This window comes from Lycorma delicatula, chromosome 3, assembly GCF_047948215.1.
Source record: "Lycorma delicatula isolate Av1 chromosome 3, ASM4794821v1, whole genome shotgun sequence".
Classification (NCBI taxonomy): Eukaryota; Metazoa; Arthropoda; class Insecta; order Hemiptera; family Fulgoridae; genus Lycorma; species Lycorma delicatula.
The window spans coordinates 194,258,087-194,278,426 of NC_134457.1; the positions used below are offsets into that span (position 1 = coordinate 194,258,087).

At 27.4% G+C, this 20,340-nt stretch overlaps 1 protein-coding gene across 3 annotated transcripts in view; it reads left to right on the top strand.

The window, feature by feature from the left end:
* Positions 1-11,420, top strand: part of PDZ-GEF (PDZ domain-containing guanine nucleotide exchange factor) — a 658,157-nt gene extending 646,737 nt beyond the window's left edge. For all 3 annotated transcript variants that reach the window (XM_075361266.1, XM_075361268.1, XM_075361267.1), the window contains 3 exons: positions 2,186-2,251; positions 6,197-6,337; positions 11,284-11,420. In XM_075361266.1, coding sequence (XP_075217381.1) covers positions 2,186-2,251; positions 6,197-6,337; positions 11,284-11,315 — 239 coding nt within the window. In that variant the 3' untranslated portion in view covers positions 11,316-11,420. The remainder of the gene's footprint in view (positions 1-2,185; positions 2,252-6,196; positions 6,338-11,283) is intronic.
* Positions 11,421-20,340: the final 8,920 nt, after the last annotated feature.

Sequence of the window (20,340 nt, forward strand, 5' to 3'; positions counted from 1 at the left end):
TCGGCCGGAAAGGTCATGGCTACAATCTGTTGGGATGCAAAGGGAATAATCCTCATAGATTTTGTTAGAATTATTAGATTGATTCAATGAAAAATTGAAACAGACATAGCCATACTTGGCAAAGAAAACAGTGCTGTTTCATCGCAACAGTGTACCTACTCACTCAGACAGAATCACCGAGGCCAGTTGCATGAATTGTGGTGGATGCTGCCGCATCCACCGTACTTGCCTGGCTCGAATGCCTGGCCGAAAACATGGCTCGTGAAAAAATAATTTGGCTCAAATGAAGAAGTCTTCATCGAGACAGAAGACTATTTTGAAGAGTTTGACAAATTGAATTTTTTTAGAGGGTTAAAAAAGATGGCAGGGACGTTGGGAAAAGTGTATCCTTCCTATAAGTAGATTATGTTGTGAAGTAAAAAAAAATTCTTTGAAACACTTGCATTTTCATTCCTAACACAGGTACTTATTGATTCACCCTCATATATATATATATAATTTTCACAAACCTAAGTGTGAAGTGATAAAATTTGTTCATACTTAATTGTTGATGAGATGCCTATGTGATTAAACAAAAATATTTTTATATTTTAGATTAGTATTAAAAATAAACATGGAGACTTCTCTATGTATAGTATTAAAGATAAATATGGAGTATATTTCTCTTTGTTAGTAATTGTGTTTATTATGTTATTATTCCATGTTGTGGTTTGTGTATTAATGTAACATACTTATTTATGTGTATAATATTGGTAGTTATGCTAAATATCAGTATTAATAAATAAATGTACTCCCAAAGAGAATAATTGAAGTAGAATAAATTAACGTAATTGTAATCGATAAAATAGAGTGGATACATTGTTGAAATTTTTTTTCAAAATACTCATTTTTTCTTTGTTGATGAGTAGCCTATCTTCAGCATATCTTTGCATTTCATATGTTTGACCTAACTTGGCCTACTGTCCTGATACTTGTCTCTATATTTGGTTGTTTGTTTGCACATTACGATGATGAATTGTTGAAGAATTTCAAAGAATTTCAGAATTTTACCTACGCGTATCACTTTCTCAATAATTTGCTTGATCAAATTTTACTGAACAAGATATCTTTGAATTTGTTAGATATCTTGAGTGGAGAACTCCTGCCTCAAGCTATTTCAATAATAAGTAAATATTTTTTTTGTCACTGTTATGCTCGGTGTGAATTTTAGAGAACAAAAATTAAACAGAATGTTTGCTTTCATTACAGATTTTTTATTACAGTAAAAAAATGCTTGATCTTAGTGATGTTTTTTCCACAGATTATTTGAAATATTTTTTTAAGTATAAAACTGATATCGATTAATCTTTCGTGGTATAAGAAGTGTTGGTTAATTCAGCTAATTTTCTTTAAATTTATTGAAATTGAACAACAATTTAGCTTCAGTTTAAAAGATGTGTTTCCATGTAACTTTGATTGCCCCACTGATTTAAAAACAATTTTAATTTAATTTTTTGTTTCACACATCATATTGACAATATTTTGCTCAAAAGCATTGACATAATTAGAGATCTGTTGTACATGTAGTAATTCAGTTTTGGGGTGTTGTTTTACCTCATCAGGAACATAAGTGAAACATAAATTAAAATCAGAATTAATGCATTTTTGTAACGTTTTTTGATTGTGTTTGTATTTATTTTTCCTTTCATAAACATTAATGAAAGCTACCTACCATTAATTAATTAATGAAACCACCAAAAACATACTGATTTTTTGATATTAGAACCATTTTGTATTGATAGAATTAGAACTTGTTGAAATTGAAACATGTGAAGTAATTGTAAGTTTTAAAATTAATTATGTTGATGTAAGTATAACTACTGTAGGAGTGTGGTTATACTTCATATCATTCTTAGTTATGGTGTGGTGTTCTTATAGTAAAATGTAGTATCTACTTAAGTATATTAATTTCTTTGGGAAAGGAGCATAAACTAATGCTGATACAGTTTTTAGTGGTGGATGGTGGTGCTCAGATCACAGCTGCTGATTGTGGTGGGGATGATGATGCATGGTTGTGTACTTTTATCTAGTTGATAAGAAAATTACGCTAATGCCTATTCTGTGCTGCCCTGTAGTCAGATGGTGATTGTTGAATGTTAAATATAATTTGCTTGAATTTCTCTCTCTTTTTCTGTTTCATTGCTAGGCTATGTGTCTGCTCGACCCCCTTTCCCTCATGCCGTGCCAGTATTACCACCTCTCCCAAACCCTGGTAAGTGTTAATTTGTTAGTCTAGTCTGTGTGTTCGTTTTTTATGAAATTAACCCTTTCATTACTAAATATTTATACAGGATCATAGTTTTATAATTTATAAACGTTTAGGGGGGAAGTATTTATTGTTTAGGGGGGTTTGTACATTTATTGTTTGATACGTTGTTGAAAAATATTGGTGTTTTTTGTTTTATATAAATTTTATTAGATATTTAGGTGTGAAATGTTTTCCCTTGAAATATTACCTGCAGTATTATTAATTTTCTAATTATATTTATTTTTCTATATTTTTCTACTCCATCTAACGTGTGTGTAATTTATAGGTTGTACTATTTGATAGAATCTGTCATGTTGGTACCTTCTTTTGTGTCATTAATATTTTATTTCTTATTCTGTATGTAAGAATAAAAGATGAATATGTGGCCATGCCTGTGTATGCATACAAATAACATAACAGTTATATAACAATTTTTTTTATCTTTTTATAAATTTCTCACTGGTCTTTTTGACCTTAAACAGAAGAAAGAGGATGGTTATTTATTTATTATACCTGGTTTCCCTTTTTGATTCCAATATACCGAAGGATGCCTGCAGTATTTGATTTGGAATAAAATAGGATTTAACTTTCAAATTCATGCTGGATGTGATGTTACTTAATTCAGTAATTTAATATAGCTAAGAGTGCTGATTAATTCAGCTTTCTGAAAATTTTATGAAATAAAAAATGATACCTTATGTTTTAAGTAAATGGTGAAGTATCATAAATTATTATGATACTTCACCATTTTAGTGTTGGTATTCATGCTCTTATGTCCTTTCTCCTTCATGCCTTTGCTTTTTTTTAATACTTCTTTTCAATATAACTGCATCTTTTAATTCATAAAAATTTTTAAAAGTACATTGAAGTGATATTCAGACTAGTGAGTTTGTGGAAAATTTATTCTTGACTTCATGATGTGGTAGGTTATTATATTTTTTCTGCTTTTAGTAGTAGTTCTTAATTATTGTAGTTGTTTAAATGATGTAAAGCACATTCTCTAAGCTACAATGCCTACAGTAAATCACTCGTGGGAAAGTGTGTTTACAAATAAAATAAACTACACTCTTGACAGTTGTAAAAAGAGTATATTTAGATTAGTCCTTATTAAACATAATTTTTTAATATACAATTGTATTAATTATAGCATGCTAAAGTCTCATGGATAGTAGATTGCACTGTTAACAATTCATAATAATAATTTTAATTACAATTTTTTCTTAGCTAGGCTATGTGATTCAATGCAAGAGCTGTATCAATACATAATTAGTTATTTAAAACCTTATTAGTTTTTTTAAGTAGTAATCATAATATTGTTGCAGTTATAGAAATAGTACTTGAGTCGAATTAAAATATTGAGATCATGTAAATGTTTAACTGGCATGAAATCCATGTACAAAAAGTTTTTTCTTGGTAAGAAAGGGTTAATTTCTGTAACTTTTTTATTATTGTAACAGTATATATTTGCAGAAAAAAAATGCTATTATCACTATCAATATCTGGAATTATTGTTTAATTGATTTATTTGTTACAAAATATTATAAAAAAACTACTTTTGTAATAAAATGTTTAATTTCTATCTGTAGTTTTGATTTATATTAGGTTTTTTTTAATAAAGTAGGATTAAAGTTTTTAGTTTTATATTATTTAAATGTAAAATTACTAGATTCTTAGTAAAAAGATCATGGTATTTGGTGAATATGCTTTGATTTTACTTTTACGCATGTAGCATGATGTCTGTAAATTCTTCTACAACTGGTACTTGTGGTCAGTTATAAGTAAACTACTTCTTTGATTCTGTTTATTGACTGAAAATCCTTTTTGGTATAATGTGTGAAATAATTATTTCACTCAAATTATCTGTAATATCTATGCTGTTTGTTACATCAGTTTTTAATTATTATCTTTTTCCTGATTAAGAAAAATTAAATTATTTATGTTAGTAGATCAAATACTAACATATTTGTAAAACAACCTTTTGTAAATTTTAGCGACATTTATAACTTCTTACATCTTAGAGAAAGCAACCAACTGCGGTTTTTTCTTTAATTACTAAAGTGTATTTAATTTAGTACGTGTTAATTTCTTTTTGAAAAATGTTATTCAGTGGTAAAGGTAAATTTGTGATTGATATATCTGCTGTATTCACAGTTACATCAAGAAAATTTTTAATTTTGTCAGCCATAATTTAAATGAAAATTAAGAAAATTATTTTGTTCATACAGTTGAATTATTTATCTATTTAGCTTTTAAAGTATTAAAAAAAGAATTCTTCAGAAGTAAAGAATTAGTGTGTGTGTGGTTATCCTTGTATCCTCCCTCTAATGGAGTTTGGCTGAACAGTTCTGTTTGATATTTTCACATACTGTGTAATTCTGGGGATAGATAAGAGATTTTTCAAAAAAGCCTGAGCCTAATCTCAGCTGGCCCTTTATTATTCAGAGGAGTAGTTTGTTATAACATGTATTACAGGTAGTCATTTCATAAATTATTAATCGTTAATATATCGCTTCCGTTCTGGGTAAAGATATCTTGATTTCTTAATTGATTATGGTCAGGAAGAATGCCATCTCCTGGTAGGAGCTTCGAATCGCTCCTTTACACAGAATTGTTTACCTTGTGTCACGGGTTCTTTGTACGCAGAGAATTCCCTTTCTTATTATTTGCCCTTTTTTCTGATCCTTGATCTCTTTCCTTGTGCAGTATTGTTTCAGTTTTGGCTAAAACCTCAATTAGATCCACGCTAAGGTCATGGGAATCTTTAGAGATACTCTTTTCTTGGTATTTGTGGTTTTTTTAGGTGTGGAGTATGCCTGCAGCTTATCTTAGGATTTCTTTTTCCTATCAGGTAGCTATACCAAAAGCCCAACTGGTATTTAATGGATATTATTATTATAGATGATGTAGATAATATTATTATAGACCGAATTATTGTAATGTAATACAATCCTTGTACCCAGGATTAAATAAATCTAATATTATTTATCTCTGAACATTTATTTAAAAAACTCTCTTATTCAGAATCTGCCTTTGACTGTTACAGTACCGATTTGTAGTTCACAAATTTCTTTTTAGAAGCTTTACTATGCATGCACTAATAATCTGTCACATTACAGAAATCTAATAATTTTTTATATTGTATCATAAATAGTAATGATAGTTATGTTAGATAAATTGCTCATATATAACAAAATATTAGGATTAGAATAAGTAGAATGATCACATACTCAAAATTAAAATTATTATATAGTTAATTTTTTTTTTCTTATTGTAATACTAGACGTAACAGGCATATTGCCCAATTAAAATATATTGTTTAGTTCTGTTGAATTGTAGGTCAATCATTTCTGAGAGAGTGTCATTAATTTATCCCCAAAGAACAGATTGTTTTGGTTCCTATTTAAAGTAAATACATCTTTAAGTAGATCTGAAACATGCTTCTACAGTATCACAGAATAGCTGTCCTTAACGATTTATTATCCCTAATGATGAAGACTTACTTATTTAGTCAATGGATTGCTTATCAGAATTTCTATACGTCACAAGCAGATTAAAATTAGTGGTCTAATTTTATTTCTTTTTTAAGTTTTTTGTATTTTTGGTTTGACAATTAAAGAATTTTTATGACAAAGTATTTTAATTGTTTATGTCTTATTACATTTAAAACAAATGATTTTTACAAAATAAAAGTAATTCCATTTTCTTATTGTGATCTGTCTCATTTTTATCCGTGCTGTTTTGTATCAGGTACCACTTGAAATAAATTAATAAAAAAATTGGACCTTCTTTTTTGTTGACGTTACTTAAAAAAAAATTGTTATTCGTTTAAAGCTATTATTTCTGTTGTTTATATACATAGTACATATTAGTACAAAATTTTTCTATCACTATATCAATTCAATTATACAGGTTGTGTTATGCCACCACCACCCCCAAGGTCGCGACATCCACCTTCTTATAGTGTTGCAGCACAGATGGCTGCTCGTTTACACAGGCTTGGTAGAGCACATTCACATGAAGGTGTTACATCATATTATCATGATGAAGATGGTATGTATATGATTGCCTGCACCGTTTTAATATTAGTAGCAAAAGCAAAGACACTTGTTTATTTATATTATATCAGTTTTAGTGAAGTTATTTTCTTGATTTTTATTTTGACATAGTAATAGTTAGAATATGTAATTTATTTGATAAAATTTTATTGTAGTTTTTGAAAAAAAATGATGTGCAACAATTCATTTCACTTTAGTTTAGAAATAGTAATGTAAAGCAACAATCATCTAAAATCTTATTGGACAAGTTATTCATTTATGAAAAGATGATTATTGATTCACAGATGTGGTAAATGGAATGTAAAATTAGACGGCTGTTGAAAGTGATTATAAATGAGTGAGTTGAATCATCTTACAAAACTGGATTTAGATTAATTACTTAATCATAGAAAAAAATATTTGTCAGTTTGCTGTATAAAGGCTTCAATTTCATTTTTTTTTTTTGTGTTGTAGCATTTGAAATGTAAATTTCAAATATAAATATATATTGTACACAATATATTTATTGTGTTTGAAATTGAATAATTTCAACAAATTTAGTAACAGAAACTGAGTTTAATAATAATAAAAAAGGCAGATACAATGATGTCATCAGTTTTAAGTTAATTTTTCTTCAAATTGATAACCGTTATTTTTCTTTCATTTCTTTGCTTTGTTTCCATTCTACCATTGTCCAGATTTTATATTCTGCTGTAATCTGTAACTCACCAGAATGGTGTTTTCTATTTGTGTTGGACAATCATTGTATGTTTGTCAATTATGAAAATCTGTTTTGCTGTGTGATTGAAAATTTGGGACTGTCCTGCTGGTAAAGAATCTATTACAACATTTTTTCAAGATTCGGGTAGCTTTCTTGATTAATAATGTATTTGCAGAAGCGGCCATGAGATGATTTTATATGTTGGAAGGAGTGATATAGTTTCCACGTGTAACATTATTGCATTAAAATAAGTACTGTATGTGAAAGATAACTGATTTACTAATTCAAGGCTGCTATTTGTGATTACCATCTGATTTGTTTATTCGTGTTAGCACGAATTATCATGACAATGATGTGACTATCATGAATTGTGTCAGAATATGATGTTGTGGTTGACTGGAATAATTATTTGCTAGTGGTGTGTGTGTGTGTGTGTGCGTGTGCGTGCACACATGCATGTGATTGAGTCTTGAGGTAGATGAAAAATTGGTGATTTGAGGAAAATAATCAAGATTGATAAGAGTATTGAGAAGAGTCTTGGAGAAAAAATGTGCCAGCTGGGCTATCCCTAGCAGTGTGTTTATGAGTGAGTGTGTTAGGGAACAGAGAAGTGTTTTCTCATTATGGTACCAGATTGGCCTTTTATCACCTTTTAATGAACACCACCCAAGAGAGCAGAGCAATGGACAATATCATTTGGATTAGTTAAAATTGGATTATTATACAAAATACATATAGATTTCACCAGGAAACTAAAAGATAACATTCTACGAGTCGGAGCGTGGAATGTTAGAAGCTTAAAAAAGGTTGGTAGGCTAGAAAATTTAAAAAGGGAAATGGATAGGATGAATGTGGATGTAGTAGGAATTAGTGAGGTTCGGTGAGAAGAGGAAAGCGACTTTTGGTCAGGTGATTTTAGAGTAATTAACTCAGCGTTAAATAATGGGCAGGTAGGAGTAGGTTTCGTGATAACCAAGAAGATAGGGAGGAGAGTGGAGTATTTCAAGACGCATACCGATAGAATCATTGTAATAAGGATAAAATCAAAACCTAAACCGACAACGATTGTTAACGTCTATATGCCTACAAGCGCCCATGATGATGATGAGGTAGAGTGTGTATACAAAGAGATTGATGAAGCAATTAAACACGTAAAAGGAGATGAAAATTTAATAATAGTTGGAGATTGGAATGCAAGCATTGGAAAAGGCAAGGATGGAAATATAGTGGGTGAATACAGGCTGGGGGCAAAAGGAATGAAAGAGGGGACCGACTTATAGAGTTTTGCACGAAGTATAATTTAGTAATTGCCAACACCCAATTTAAAAATCATAATAGAAGAATATACACTTGGAAAAAGCCAGGAGATACTGCAAGGTATCAGATAGATTGTATCATGGTTAAGCAAAGATTTAGAAATCAACTCGTTGACTGCAAAACTTACCCTGGAGCAGACATTGATAGCGACCATAATTTGGTGATAATGAAATGTAGATTGGGGTTTAAAAACCTGAAGAAAAGGTGTCAGAAGAATCCGTGGAATTTAGAGAAGCTTGAGGAAGAGGAGGTAAAGTAGAGTTTTGAGGAGGACATCGCAAGAGGTCTAAGTAAAAAAGATAGGTAGAAAATCTAGAAGAAGAATGGGAGAATGTTAAAAAGGAAATTCTTAAATCAGCAGAAGCAAACTTAGGCGGAATAAAGAGAACTGGTAGAAAACCTTGGGTTTCAGACGATATATTGCAGCTGATGGATGAACATAGAAAATATAAGAATGATAGTGGTGAAGAAAGTAAAAGGAACTATCGGCAATTAAGAAATGCTATAAACAGGAAATGCAAACTGGCGAAAGAAGAGTGGATTAAAGAAAAGTGTTCAGAAGTGGAAAGAGAAATGAACATTGGTAAAATAGACAGAGCATACAGGAAAGTTAAGGAAAATTTTGGGGTACATAAATTAAAATCTAATAATGTGTTAAACAAAGATGGTACACCAATATGTAATACGAAAGGTAAAGTCGATAGATGGGTGGAATATATTGAAGAGTTATACGGAGGAAATGAATTAGAAAATGGTGTTATAGAGGAAGAAGAGGAAGTTGAGGAGGATGAAATGGGAGAAACAATACTGATATCTGAATTTAAGAGAGCATTAAAAGATTTAAATGGCAGAAAGGCTCCTGGAATAGACGGAATACCTGTAGAATTACTGCGCAGTGCAGGTGAGGAAGCGATTGATAGATTATACAAACTGGTGTGTAATATTTATGAAAAAGGGGAATTCCCATCAGACTTCAAAAAAAGTGTTATAGTAATGATACCAAAGAAAGCAGGGGCAGATAAATGTGAAGAATACAGAACAACTAGTCATGCATCAAAAATCTTAACTAGAATTCTATACAGAACAATTGAGAGGAGAGTGGAGGAAGTGTTAGGAGAAGACCAATTTGGTTTCAGGAAAAGTATAGGGACAAGGGAAGCAATTTTAGGCCTCAGATTAATAGTAGAAGGAAGATTAAAGAAAAACAAACCAACATACTTGGCGTTTATAGACCTAGAAAAGGCATTCGATAACGTAGACTGGAATAAAATGTTCAGTATTTTAAAAAAATTAGGGTTCAAATACAGAGATAGAAGAACAATTGCTAACATGTACAGGAACCAAACAGCAACAGTAACAATTGAAGAGCATAAGAAAGAAACTATAATAAGAAAGGGAGTCCGACAAGGATGTTCCCTATCTCCGTTACTTTTTAATCTTTACATGGAACTAGCAGTTAATGATGTTAAAGAACAATTTAGATTCGGAGTAACAGTACAAGGTGAAAAGATAAAGATGCTACGATTTGCCGATGATATAGTAATTCTAGCCGAGAGTAAAAAGGATTTAGAAGAAATAATGAACGGCATAGATGAAGTCCTACACAAGAACTATCGCATGAAAATAAACAAGAACAAAACAAAAGTAATGAAACGTAGTAGAAATAACAAAGATGGACCACTGAATGTGAAAATAGGAGGAGAAAAGTTTATGGAGGTAGAAGAATTTTGTTATTTGGGAAGTAGAATTACTAGATGGACGAAGCAGGAGCGATATAAAATGCTGATTACAACAAGCTAAACGAGCCTTCAGTAAGAAATATAATTTCTTTACATCAAAAATTAATTTAAATGACAAGAAAAGATTTTTGAGGGTATATGTTTGGAGCGTCGCTTTATATGTTAGTGAAACTTGGACGATCGGAGTACCTGAGAAGAAAAGATTAGAAGCTTTTGAAATGTGGTGCTATAGGAGAATGTTAAAAATCAGATGGGTGGATAAAGTGACAAATGAAGAGGTATTGCGGCAAATAGATGAAGAAAGAAGCATTTGGAAAAATATAGTTAAAAGAAGGGACAGACTTATAGGCCACATACTAAGGCATCCTGGAATAGTCGCTTTAATATTGGAAGGACAGCTAAAAGGGAAAAATTGTGTAGGCAGGCCACGTTTGGAATATGTAAAACAAATTGTTAGGGATGTCGGATGTAGAGGGTATACTGAAATGAAACGACTAGCACTAGATAGGGAATCTTGGAGAGCTGCATCAAACTAGTCAAATGACTGAAGACAAAAAAAAACATGGTGTGGTAACACCATGAATCAATGACAATATTGAAGTTCTTCGATATTGGTATTGACTGACAATAGCCAATGTGAACCACAAGTATAATTTTGTGGATACCAAACAGGTGTGCACATGTAAACCATTGAAAGGCATTATGTGGGTCTCAAAATGGTGTAATTGAAAACATTGCCCTTGGCATCATCATGTCAAAGGTTACTTCATTTAGTTAATGTGGCGGTACATAATCAGGACATGACTCATTTAATGCAAACCAGTTCTTGTGATAAATTATATCTGGCCACTAATGTGATGACAGATGAATATTTTTTATACTATATTAACTACAATGTCGGTAAGTAGACGTAAGAAAAGTATTGTATGAACCAGAAACAGGAAAATGAAGTATTGTCATTATAAAACAGTAGTATAAAATTTTTTTAAATGAAATTACCCAAAAATCCAATAAAAATAGGTTTTTCTTTTGGTATAGAATCTTTGACTAAGATTTATATTATATTATAAAAATAAACTGTAATGGAAGAAGATTTAATTGTAATAATAAAATTTTAAAAACTGTAATAAAATCTTTGAAGAATTATCTTTTTTTATATATTTATTAATTTTTTTTTTTTTACAGATGATGAAGACGCACAGGTATCAGCAGTATAAATTAATAGTTTTATTAACACCATTAAGCGCTATTATTATTTAGTTAATTATTAATAATTGGTCTCAGTATATACTTATATGTATGTATGTATAATTAAATATATATATATATATATATATATATATATTTATTTATTTACGCTGCAGTGAATTGTTTTACCTATTATATACGAAGTTATTGTAATTTTGATTTTTTTTTTTAATTTTATAAATGTCTGAATTAATTTATTATTACATAATTTTATGGAACTTATAAATGAATTTAAGATTATTTTAACAATATTAATAATAATAAAGAATATTTAAAAAATATATATATATATATATATATATATTCAGTTCCTTTATTAAAAAGAAAAACCTTTTTTATTTAATTTAAAATGTAATTAAAAAGTTATGTATAAATTTATTTTTTATTGTAGAATTAAAAAAAAATTGTTATTACTTTATATGCTGTGTAATATTTAATATTAACAAAAATTATTAATTGTGCATTATCTATTAATATGTATTAAATGTTTGTATGTATCACCTACATGATTATTGCAATGACTATGATCATGTCGTAGTCATGACATGACTAATTTAATCAGTCAGTAAATAAATAAATAAGTGAAAATTCTGATGTGTGCCAATAATTTATTCTAAGCAATAAAATTTTGTCCTTTAAATTGTATAATATATTAATGATAATTATTATTGTTATGTGTTTAAAATTGTAACAAAAAGACAGCCTTTGTTTTGTGTATAATTGATGTTTTTAATGACGATAACTTTATAAAATTTACCATTTAAATGTTGTTACAAAAAGTAGATACTGTTTGATAATTTTATTAATTTATGTTTCAGTAAAATTAAGTATTAATTTTGTATCACAAGTGAGTTTGTTCTTTGTTATTATATTTATATAAGCAATTTATCTTTTTTTACTGGTAAATAATTTGTTCATTTTGTCTTATAATCTTTTTGTGGTAATATTTTTTTTGAAAAATTTGTTTTTTTTTCATAAGTTTTTTCACTTATTAATTTTTAGTACTGATTCTTTCTTTTTGTGTTTTTTGTTTAATCAAAATAATATTTTTATCTAAAACATGATTTCTCTGTTTAATAAATGTAACTTATTCATTAATTAGGATTATAATTCTTAAAATGGTAATAATTATTTACGATTGATAAATTATGTATTCTTACATCACTGTACTTTTTTAAAGTAATAAATAATAATAAATAAACTGTATTGAAACTTAAATAATTTGAGGTTTTAGAAACAGAAGAATTAATTTGTGAATTTTTTAATTGATTTGTTGCATCATTTTATTGAAATATTATACTTTACTAGCCTAAAGTGTGTCAAGTTACTTTCACGCTAACTTTTAATCATTACTCATCACTTTTCAGTATTGTAAACAATACCATATCCTGCTAATTCAACAGTTAATGAATTTATTTCCTAATGATAAAGGTGATGATGAAATCATAAATATCAATGGGAAGGTAAGTTCAGTTGATCTCTACAAACATATTTGTATCTAAAATTTTGCTCTACATATAAAACAATGTGTAAGTATCAAGTAAAGATCCATAATAAAACAAACATACCTGCATGCTCATTTAAAGGCACCTGGTCAAGGTGATATCTAGATAGGTCCCTTCAATCACTATCAGCCACTTCAGTTCATTTTTACTTGCCATTGTTTAGGCAGTTGTGCACTCTTGATAATTATCTGCAAAGGGATGTTAAAACGTAAAAAATTGACTTGAAGTTAGTTAACTTGAACTGTGTAACGCGTCCATGTCTCTTGATCGGTAATGTTTATCCCAAAATAGTTTTTTCATTGTAGAGGTATACTCTTTTTGTCATTTTAAACTTTTTTTTATAAAGTTAATAACTTCTCTTCTTTATTTTAAACATGCTTCTCACAGGAAAAGGAACATATAACATACTGATTCTATCGCGCAACTCTTGGATTAATGGTTTACCAGTGCTGAGTCTATGCACAACAGTGGGGCAAAGTGTTATTGGTTGTCATACCAATTTGGTGATGATTATTATTAGAATGAAGAAAAACCCTTCATGTCTAATGTGTGTGCGTTATTTTTGTAAATCTTTCTTTAGTGATCTTCCTTTGTTGATAATTACTTTTTTCATATCAGTGTTCCAACGAAGTTGATTAAAATTTGAATTAATTAGTTATTGTCTATTAACTACATATTACTAGAATTAGTTCTGAGTAGTATTTATAGGGAAATGTTACAGAGATGTTTTTTTACCTTAAAGTTTTGAATTGCCAAGCTTCGTGTTATTGAAGTTTCATGTATTTAATTAATTTAAATAAAATGTGCATTTAATTACATTATTGTAATTTTATCAATATTACTGTATAAATTAATTTATTAAATAATATATTTTCAGAAATACAAAGTTATTTATTTATGTTTTGCAAATTTATTGAAATTAACACCAAATTTATAAACATATGTACTATTTTTTAAATTAAAATCTTGGTAGCGCTTTTTATTCCCATCATACAAGTTATTTGTGTAATGCTACTCTAAGTATAGAGTTGTAGATATTATTTATATTTGTAAATATATTTAACTAAATATATAACAGTTATTATATATATTATGTACAGTATCCCTTGAAATGTACATCATTTCATTAAAACTTCTTTTTTAATATCATTTTATTAATTAATGTTTAACTTCTTTAAAACAAGTTTATTTCTTTTTCCCAACTATAATTTATTTTAAAAATTTCCTATGATCCTAGGTAAGATTTAAATGGCATCTCCTTACAATTTGATGATCATGCCACATCTGGAATGTCTCTGGGAGTAGTATCCTTTAAACCAAAGGGTGTGAAGTAACGATGAAATGCCAACTGCTATTTTTTACTTTAATAAAAAAGTTCTTATAGAGTACCTAAGTTAAATGTCATGGATGGGGTTTCATCATATACTATTGACATTTATTAGTGGGTTACAATCATAGCAGTCGGCCCCCTAAACTTTGCTCTGCTTATTTTATATTATTTTTATTCAGTAAGTTAAATTATCAACATCAGGTTAGTTTTGAAACATTTGAATGATATTAAATATTTCTTCATTCTTTGTATTACTGCTTAGAGTTGTCTCAGTAACTCAGCTGGTAGAGTAACCAACCCACAAGGTGACCACTGCTTAGAGGAAGGAATTTTGAGTTCTATGACAAAGCTTTTATTGTTCATAATAAAGCAACTGGAAACATTAAAGTTTGTTTAAAACTTTAAAATTTCTTTATGAACAATTTTTTTTAAAATTATATACTTCCAAAAATTATAAAGATAAATTTTATAAAAACTTAAATGTGAAGTCATGCTTAATTCCGTAAAACATTTCAATTCATTGAAATATGATTAACTATTATGAATCATATGAGCCAGATTTAATCTGTAGTTTTTATAAGAACAAGTTTTTAAAAAAAAATATTTTTATGTGTTATACATCTGTGTTTCATACAAAGAATTTTTTATTTGTTTACTAATGTAATTTAAATTTAAATCTATGAAGTATTGTTTATAATAAACCTTTTTTCAAAGCCTCTATTAGAGGCTTCAAATTTAAGTTTTTATATTATTTGTTGGGTTGTTAGGTCCTTCTTTTAAGATTTCTGTGTCATAGAAACACATCATAGTTATAGTTAATCTTTTGTATCAGTCTCAAACTGACATTCATGAGATATTGCCATTTATTCAATCCAGACCTAAATACACAAGTAATAATGGCTATTTGTTATTAAATAATGAATAACCAGTTATAATGAACTTTCCTAGTTTCAGTTATAAATAATTGAAATTTTAACTGGATTTAAATGTGGATTCTGTGATATCTTATAACAGCTTTCACAGTAACAGATCTGTGATGACATAGTATTCATGATTGTTTTATGAAATAAGATATTACATCTTAAATATCAAAAAAGATTTTTGAAATGGTTGAAGAAAAATATTACATGTTTTTTAAACAATAAAAAACCACATTTTTATGAAACTGTTAAATTTTTGCAAAAGAAATAAAGAGGTTCGACATTCCACTCAGTTAAGTGTTAAGAACTTGATTAATATTTTTCTCTTAATTATGAGAAAATATTTAAAAATTTGTTGTACTTTCAGTGGTTACTCTGTTTATAAATTATTGCTTTTAATGTACGGATTCAGTGCTGAGAACTAATCAGAACCATCTTAGAGGAGGATGTTAGTTATTCACAACAAATCTTATACTGAGCTTGTATTTTTTTATACTTAGGATACCGATAAAAATATTCATTAAAACAATAATTTTGTAAATTTGAACTAAATGTAAAAAATTATATTAATGCCTTGTACAATAATAACTAAATTGTAAGTTATTGTAGAATTAAAATCAGTTTTCCTTTTAATACATTAACTTAAATTTGGAAACATTGCTTGTTATTTCAAACATCAGCATCTGTTACAACAAAGTAATTTTTATAAAAAATTAGTTGTCTTCCAGTTGATCAAAGAAGTGGTGTGTGCCATATTTTCTAAAAAAAATTCAGTAGATAAATTAATACTATGGATTGTCATTTTTAATTAATTTTTTTTTGTAAGTAACAAAATTACGATTTACATGGGTAGAATTTCTCCATTTTATGTTTTAAGATGATAAGAAAAATTAATTTTGTTGATTGCTCTATTCAGTTTACCAGATTTTAAATAAGACCTTTTTTCTGTTAATGACAGCGAGTGGAATGTCGAAAAAAATTATTACATGTTTATAGTTACGTGAAAAAATGTTTTTATTATTAAATGATTGTACATCTAAGCATCAAAATATATTTTTAGATCAGGTGTCATATTTTAAATGGCATGTGTATAACTGTAACTGTGAATTAATTCATAAAATTTTAATGCAAAATTAATTAGGAATATTTTCTAAGTAATATAAATGTTAGCAGTTCACTAAAGCTAAAGTTCAAATTAAATCTACTTCAGTCATTTTAAATTATTTGGTGGACTCTCTGCATAGAAATAAGTAAGAGTTTACATAATAAGGTTAATAAAGTACAATTAAGGTGTTAGTTATCTAAGAAAGCTTTAAATGTAGTTTAAATATTAATTTTAAAACATTCTAATCAATTGAAATATTGGAAGTCCTAACTATATTTATTATTAAAATGTGTAAATTACATTTTCATTATAATATCTCAAATGAAAAATGTTTATCTTTGAACATTTATGTCACAAATCAAGTGATGGAAAAAGTTGATTTCATACTATACAAAATAACAGTTGCTGAATTATTGCAAGTCAAGTTATCTAAGAAAAAAATTGTCCAAAGAAATTACAGAAAGTAACATAAAACGTACCTTGCTTTCCTAATTGTGCAGTATGTAACATTCATACATAATTTCATTTAGCGCTATTTAGATAAAAGCACTATTTTGGTTCACGGTTTTGATAAAAAAAATTTGTATGCACAGAATTGTGTTTTAATAAGATTATTAGAATAGTATAATTTAACTTTATCAGGTGGAAAATGGGTTTAAAAGAAACAATTGCTTTAAAATTGCCGAATTTCTGTGGTATTCTCGGATGAGTACAACCTCTTCACAAAAACCGTACAAATTCTTCACATACCATATTCCAACCTTATATGAAACATACTCTTTACTAAGCAGATGGTCAAGATTCTTGACTCATATTTTCTGTTTTCATAACTCATTTAATACTCCATTCATAATTAAAATTATAAAACTAATTGTTTATAATAGTATTTAAAAGAATTGTTTACTAAAAAAAATTATTTTTACATTTTTAAAATGGTTGCTATACTGAAACTGATCATCAAATTTTTTTTAATATAATTTATTAATGAAGTTTTGGACTATAGAAATAGTATTTTGTTAAAAAAATGAAAACGAGTTACTGTTTATGCATAATTTGCTATAAAATGCGGGAGAATTTTTAAAAAATAGCATTCATGGCATAGAAAATAATAAGGTTGAATATGATAACTCAGTTTTTCCATAAAGTGGTTTATAAGATGATTTATTCATACAGGGTTTTTCTTTTGTCTCAATTACATTGTAATTAGCAGTATTTAATCATATTTCTGATATTGATGGAAAAATTTCTGAATTATTTTGTGGATTTACAACGTTATTACACTTATTCCTTAATTTGAAAAGTTTGTGGTCTTTATTTAAATCTCATTTATAATTTTATGAAAATCAATCTTTTAAACTAACTTGCATTTTATACTCTATTATTGTATTACGTTTGGGAAAAAATTAAACAACGAAACTAATATATAATCTTTTATGTATAAAATTAGTTACATTAATCAGGTATTGTAAATGTTAAAAAACTTTTTATTACTACTATTATTAATATTGATTACTGATAAAACATAATTTAGTATTTCTGTAGTTAATATATGTACAAAAAAAAAGAAAAAACAAAGAAAATATTCTATTTACTTACATATTATTTTTCCATGTAATTAGATATATAATTAATCTTCAAATAGATTAGTTCTTTTAATTAAAAGAGATAAACTGGAGATTATGATTATAAAAATAATTTTAAATAAGTATAGATGTTTGTATATTACTGTAAATTTACATTATTCAGTAGTTACAGTGGTTTACATTGCTACATATAATTACGTTTGCACAAATGTTTTTGATTTTTAGTTGTTTCTGAAATAAAATTGATGTCTAGAAATAAAATTTATGTTTAATCCCATTTAAAATGATTAAATTATTAAGTTATGTAATTCTTTTTTCTTTCTAAAGAAATAGTTGATGTATTTATAAAAATCATATTCATGATAATAGTTCACCATGAAAGAATATTAATGTAAATAAAATATTAAAAAAGTATAGTCTTCAGTTTATCAAATAGGCACTATTACCTGTATTATTTTATAATATAATTACATAAGTATATAGATTAAACCAAAGAGATTATTACACACATATAGAAGAAAAAACAATACACATATATATTTTTATTAAAAAAAAAATTATATATGTTTGTAAAAGTAGAATTATCAGTTGTATAGTAGGAACTGTAGTTAAAAGCAATGTATTTGTGTGCAGAAAATAGATATTTTCTATTTCCTCCCACATTCATCAAATTGTCTGCCTTCCTCCTTTTCCTTACTGAATGTTTATATGTAATATTTATATAAAATATATATTTTTAAATTAATATTTGTGAGTATAAGTTTCTGTATTTTTGGATGCCTGTTGTTTATTTTTAGAAATTACAGTTTACTGTTGTAATGAAGGTCTTTTCCAAAATTATTACATCAATATACCAATTTAATTACTGATTTATAGTAGATAAAAGTATTATAGAAATGTCATATTGTGACAACAATAATGTTGTAACACAATTTCCTCATCGTGTCCGTGAAGTTATGTAATTAAGTTATGGTTAGTTAACAAGATTCTGAATTCTGACCTGACATTTATATTTTGTGTTACTGGCGTACTGTAGTATATTAGTTGTAAAGTAATTTAGCCAGAAATATCTCCCAAATTGTCTCCACCAAATCCAGACCAATAGGGGAAAACTTACATGAAAGCATAAAAACATTTTCAGTATAGTTGTTTAGGTATGATAAACTGGTAAATGAAGGAGCTAATATGTATGAAATGAGATCTATTGAAAAGCAATTGATAATTATTGATGAAATATGATGTTCTTGATTAGAACACTAATACAGCTATTTGATCTGTTTTAGTTTATAGATATCTTTTTTAGGAATTTAGATTATTATTTTTGTTGTAACTGATGTATAAATTAATAAACCTGTTCCTGAAAGTACTCATAGTTGACATTAGACAATTCTTTTGCTATGTTTAATTATTTTATAATTATTTCTTTTCTTTTTATTAAAAATAAAGATACAAACTACAAATATCCTCTCGATACAGGAAATTGTATAAAAATAAATAACTCACTGTGCATTGAAATTGTGTTGCAAATTATTTACTACAGTATAAATTATTGATTTTTTTTTATTGTAGTTAGCTTCTTCAAATTCATTAAGAATTTGTAAAATTGAAAGAAATAAAAGAATTTGAATTTGAATTATGTGAATGTTAGGATGTTAAAAGATCTAAGTCAAGTCTTGTTCCCTTGGTGAAGTATTTTGATTTGAATTTATTAGTAGCTATTACCTTGTGCTGTGTTCCACTTCAGTATAATTACTTCAATATTTGTTTAGTTTTGATTAATTACATGTAAATTCTAATAGGAAGTAAAATGATTTATTAGTTTGTACTAATGATGTAGACCAAATACTTCATTACTACTATATGTTGAACAGTCATAGGGCTTTATTCAGTTGTATGTGGAAATAGATTCATGAATTTTTCTTTAAAATCAGATTTCTTGATTTGAACTCTTTAATAGTTTTGTTCATATTTATTTTTATTTTTTAATTGTGAAGAGAAGTGTATTTCTCATAATCGATTTTTTTTATGAGATGCAACAACTTGTTACAATCTGTTGAGATTTTTCTTTTTGTAAGTTTAGAATGCTTTTTTTTTGTTGATTTTTATTTTGGGTGTTGTTTAATAATATTTTTTTTATTACAACAAATATTATTAACTACTGTTTCTTAAATTTTGCAGAATTGCTTTTATTATTTATCTTTTTTTCTATACAAATCAATATTCTTTTCAAATTCTTCAGTCTTTAACCAAAATCCTCAGTCTGTTAATTTACTTTTTGATTTCCTTGATGACTTTTTTCAGAGGAAATTTAATATTAGAACCAAATTTAATTGATTTTTAGTGAACTGAAATTTTTGTAAACACTGCAGTTGTTTGGTTTGAAAAATCAATTTCATTGATTTTTGCAGTTGGCATTTTCAGTACTAACTGAAAAGAATTTCAGTATGTATTAAAATTGTATTGAGTTTATTTCATAAATATATTGTTTTGAAAAAAGAAATTATTTTCATAAAAATTATTATTTTTTAAACAGTTATATCACTGAATTACA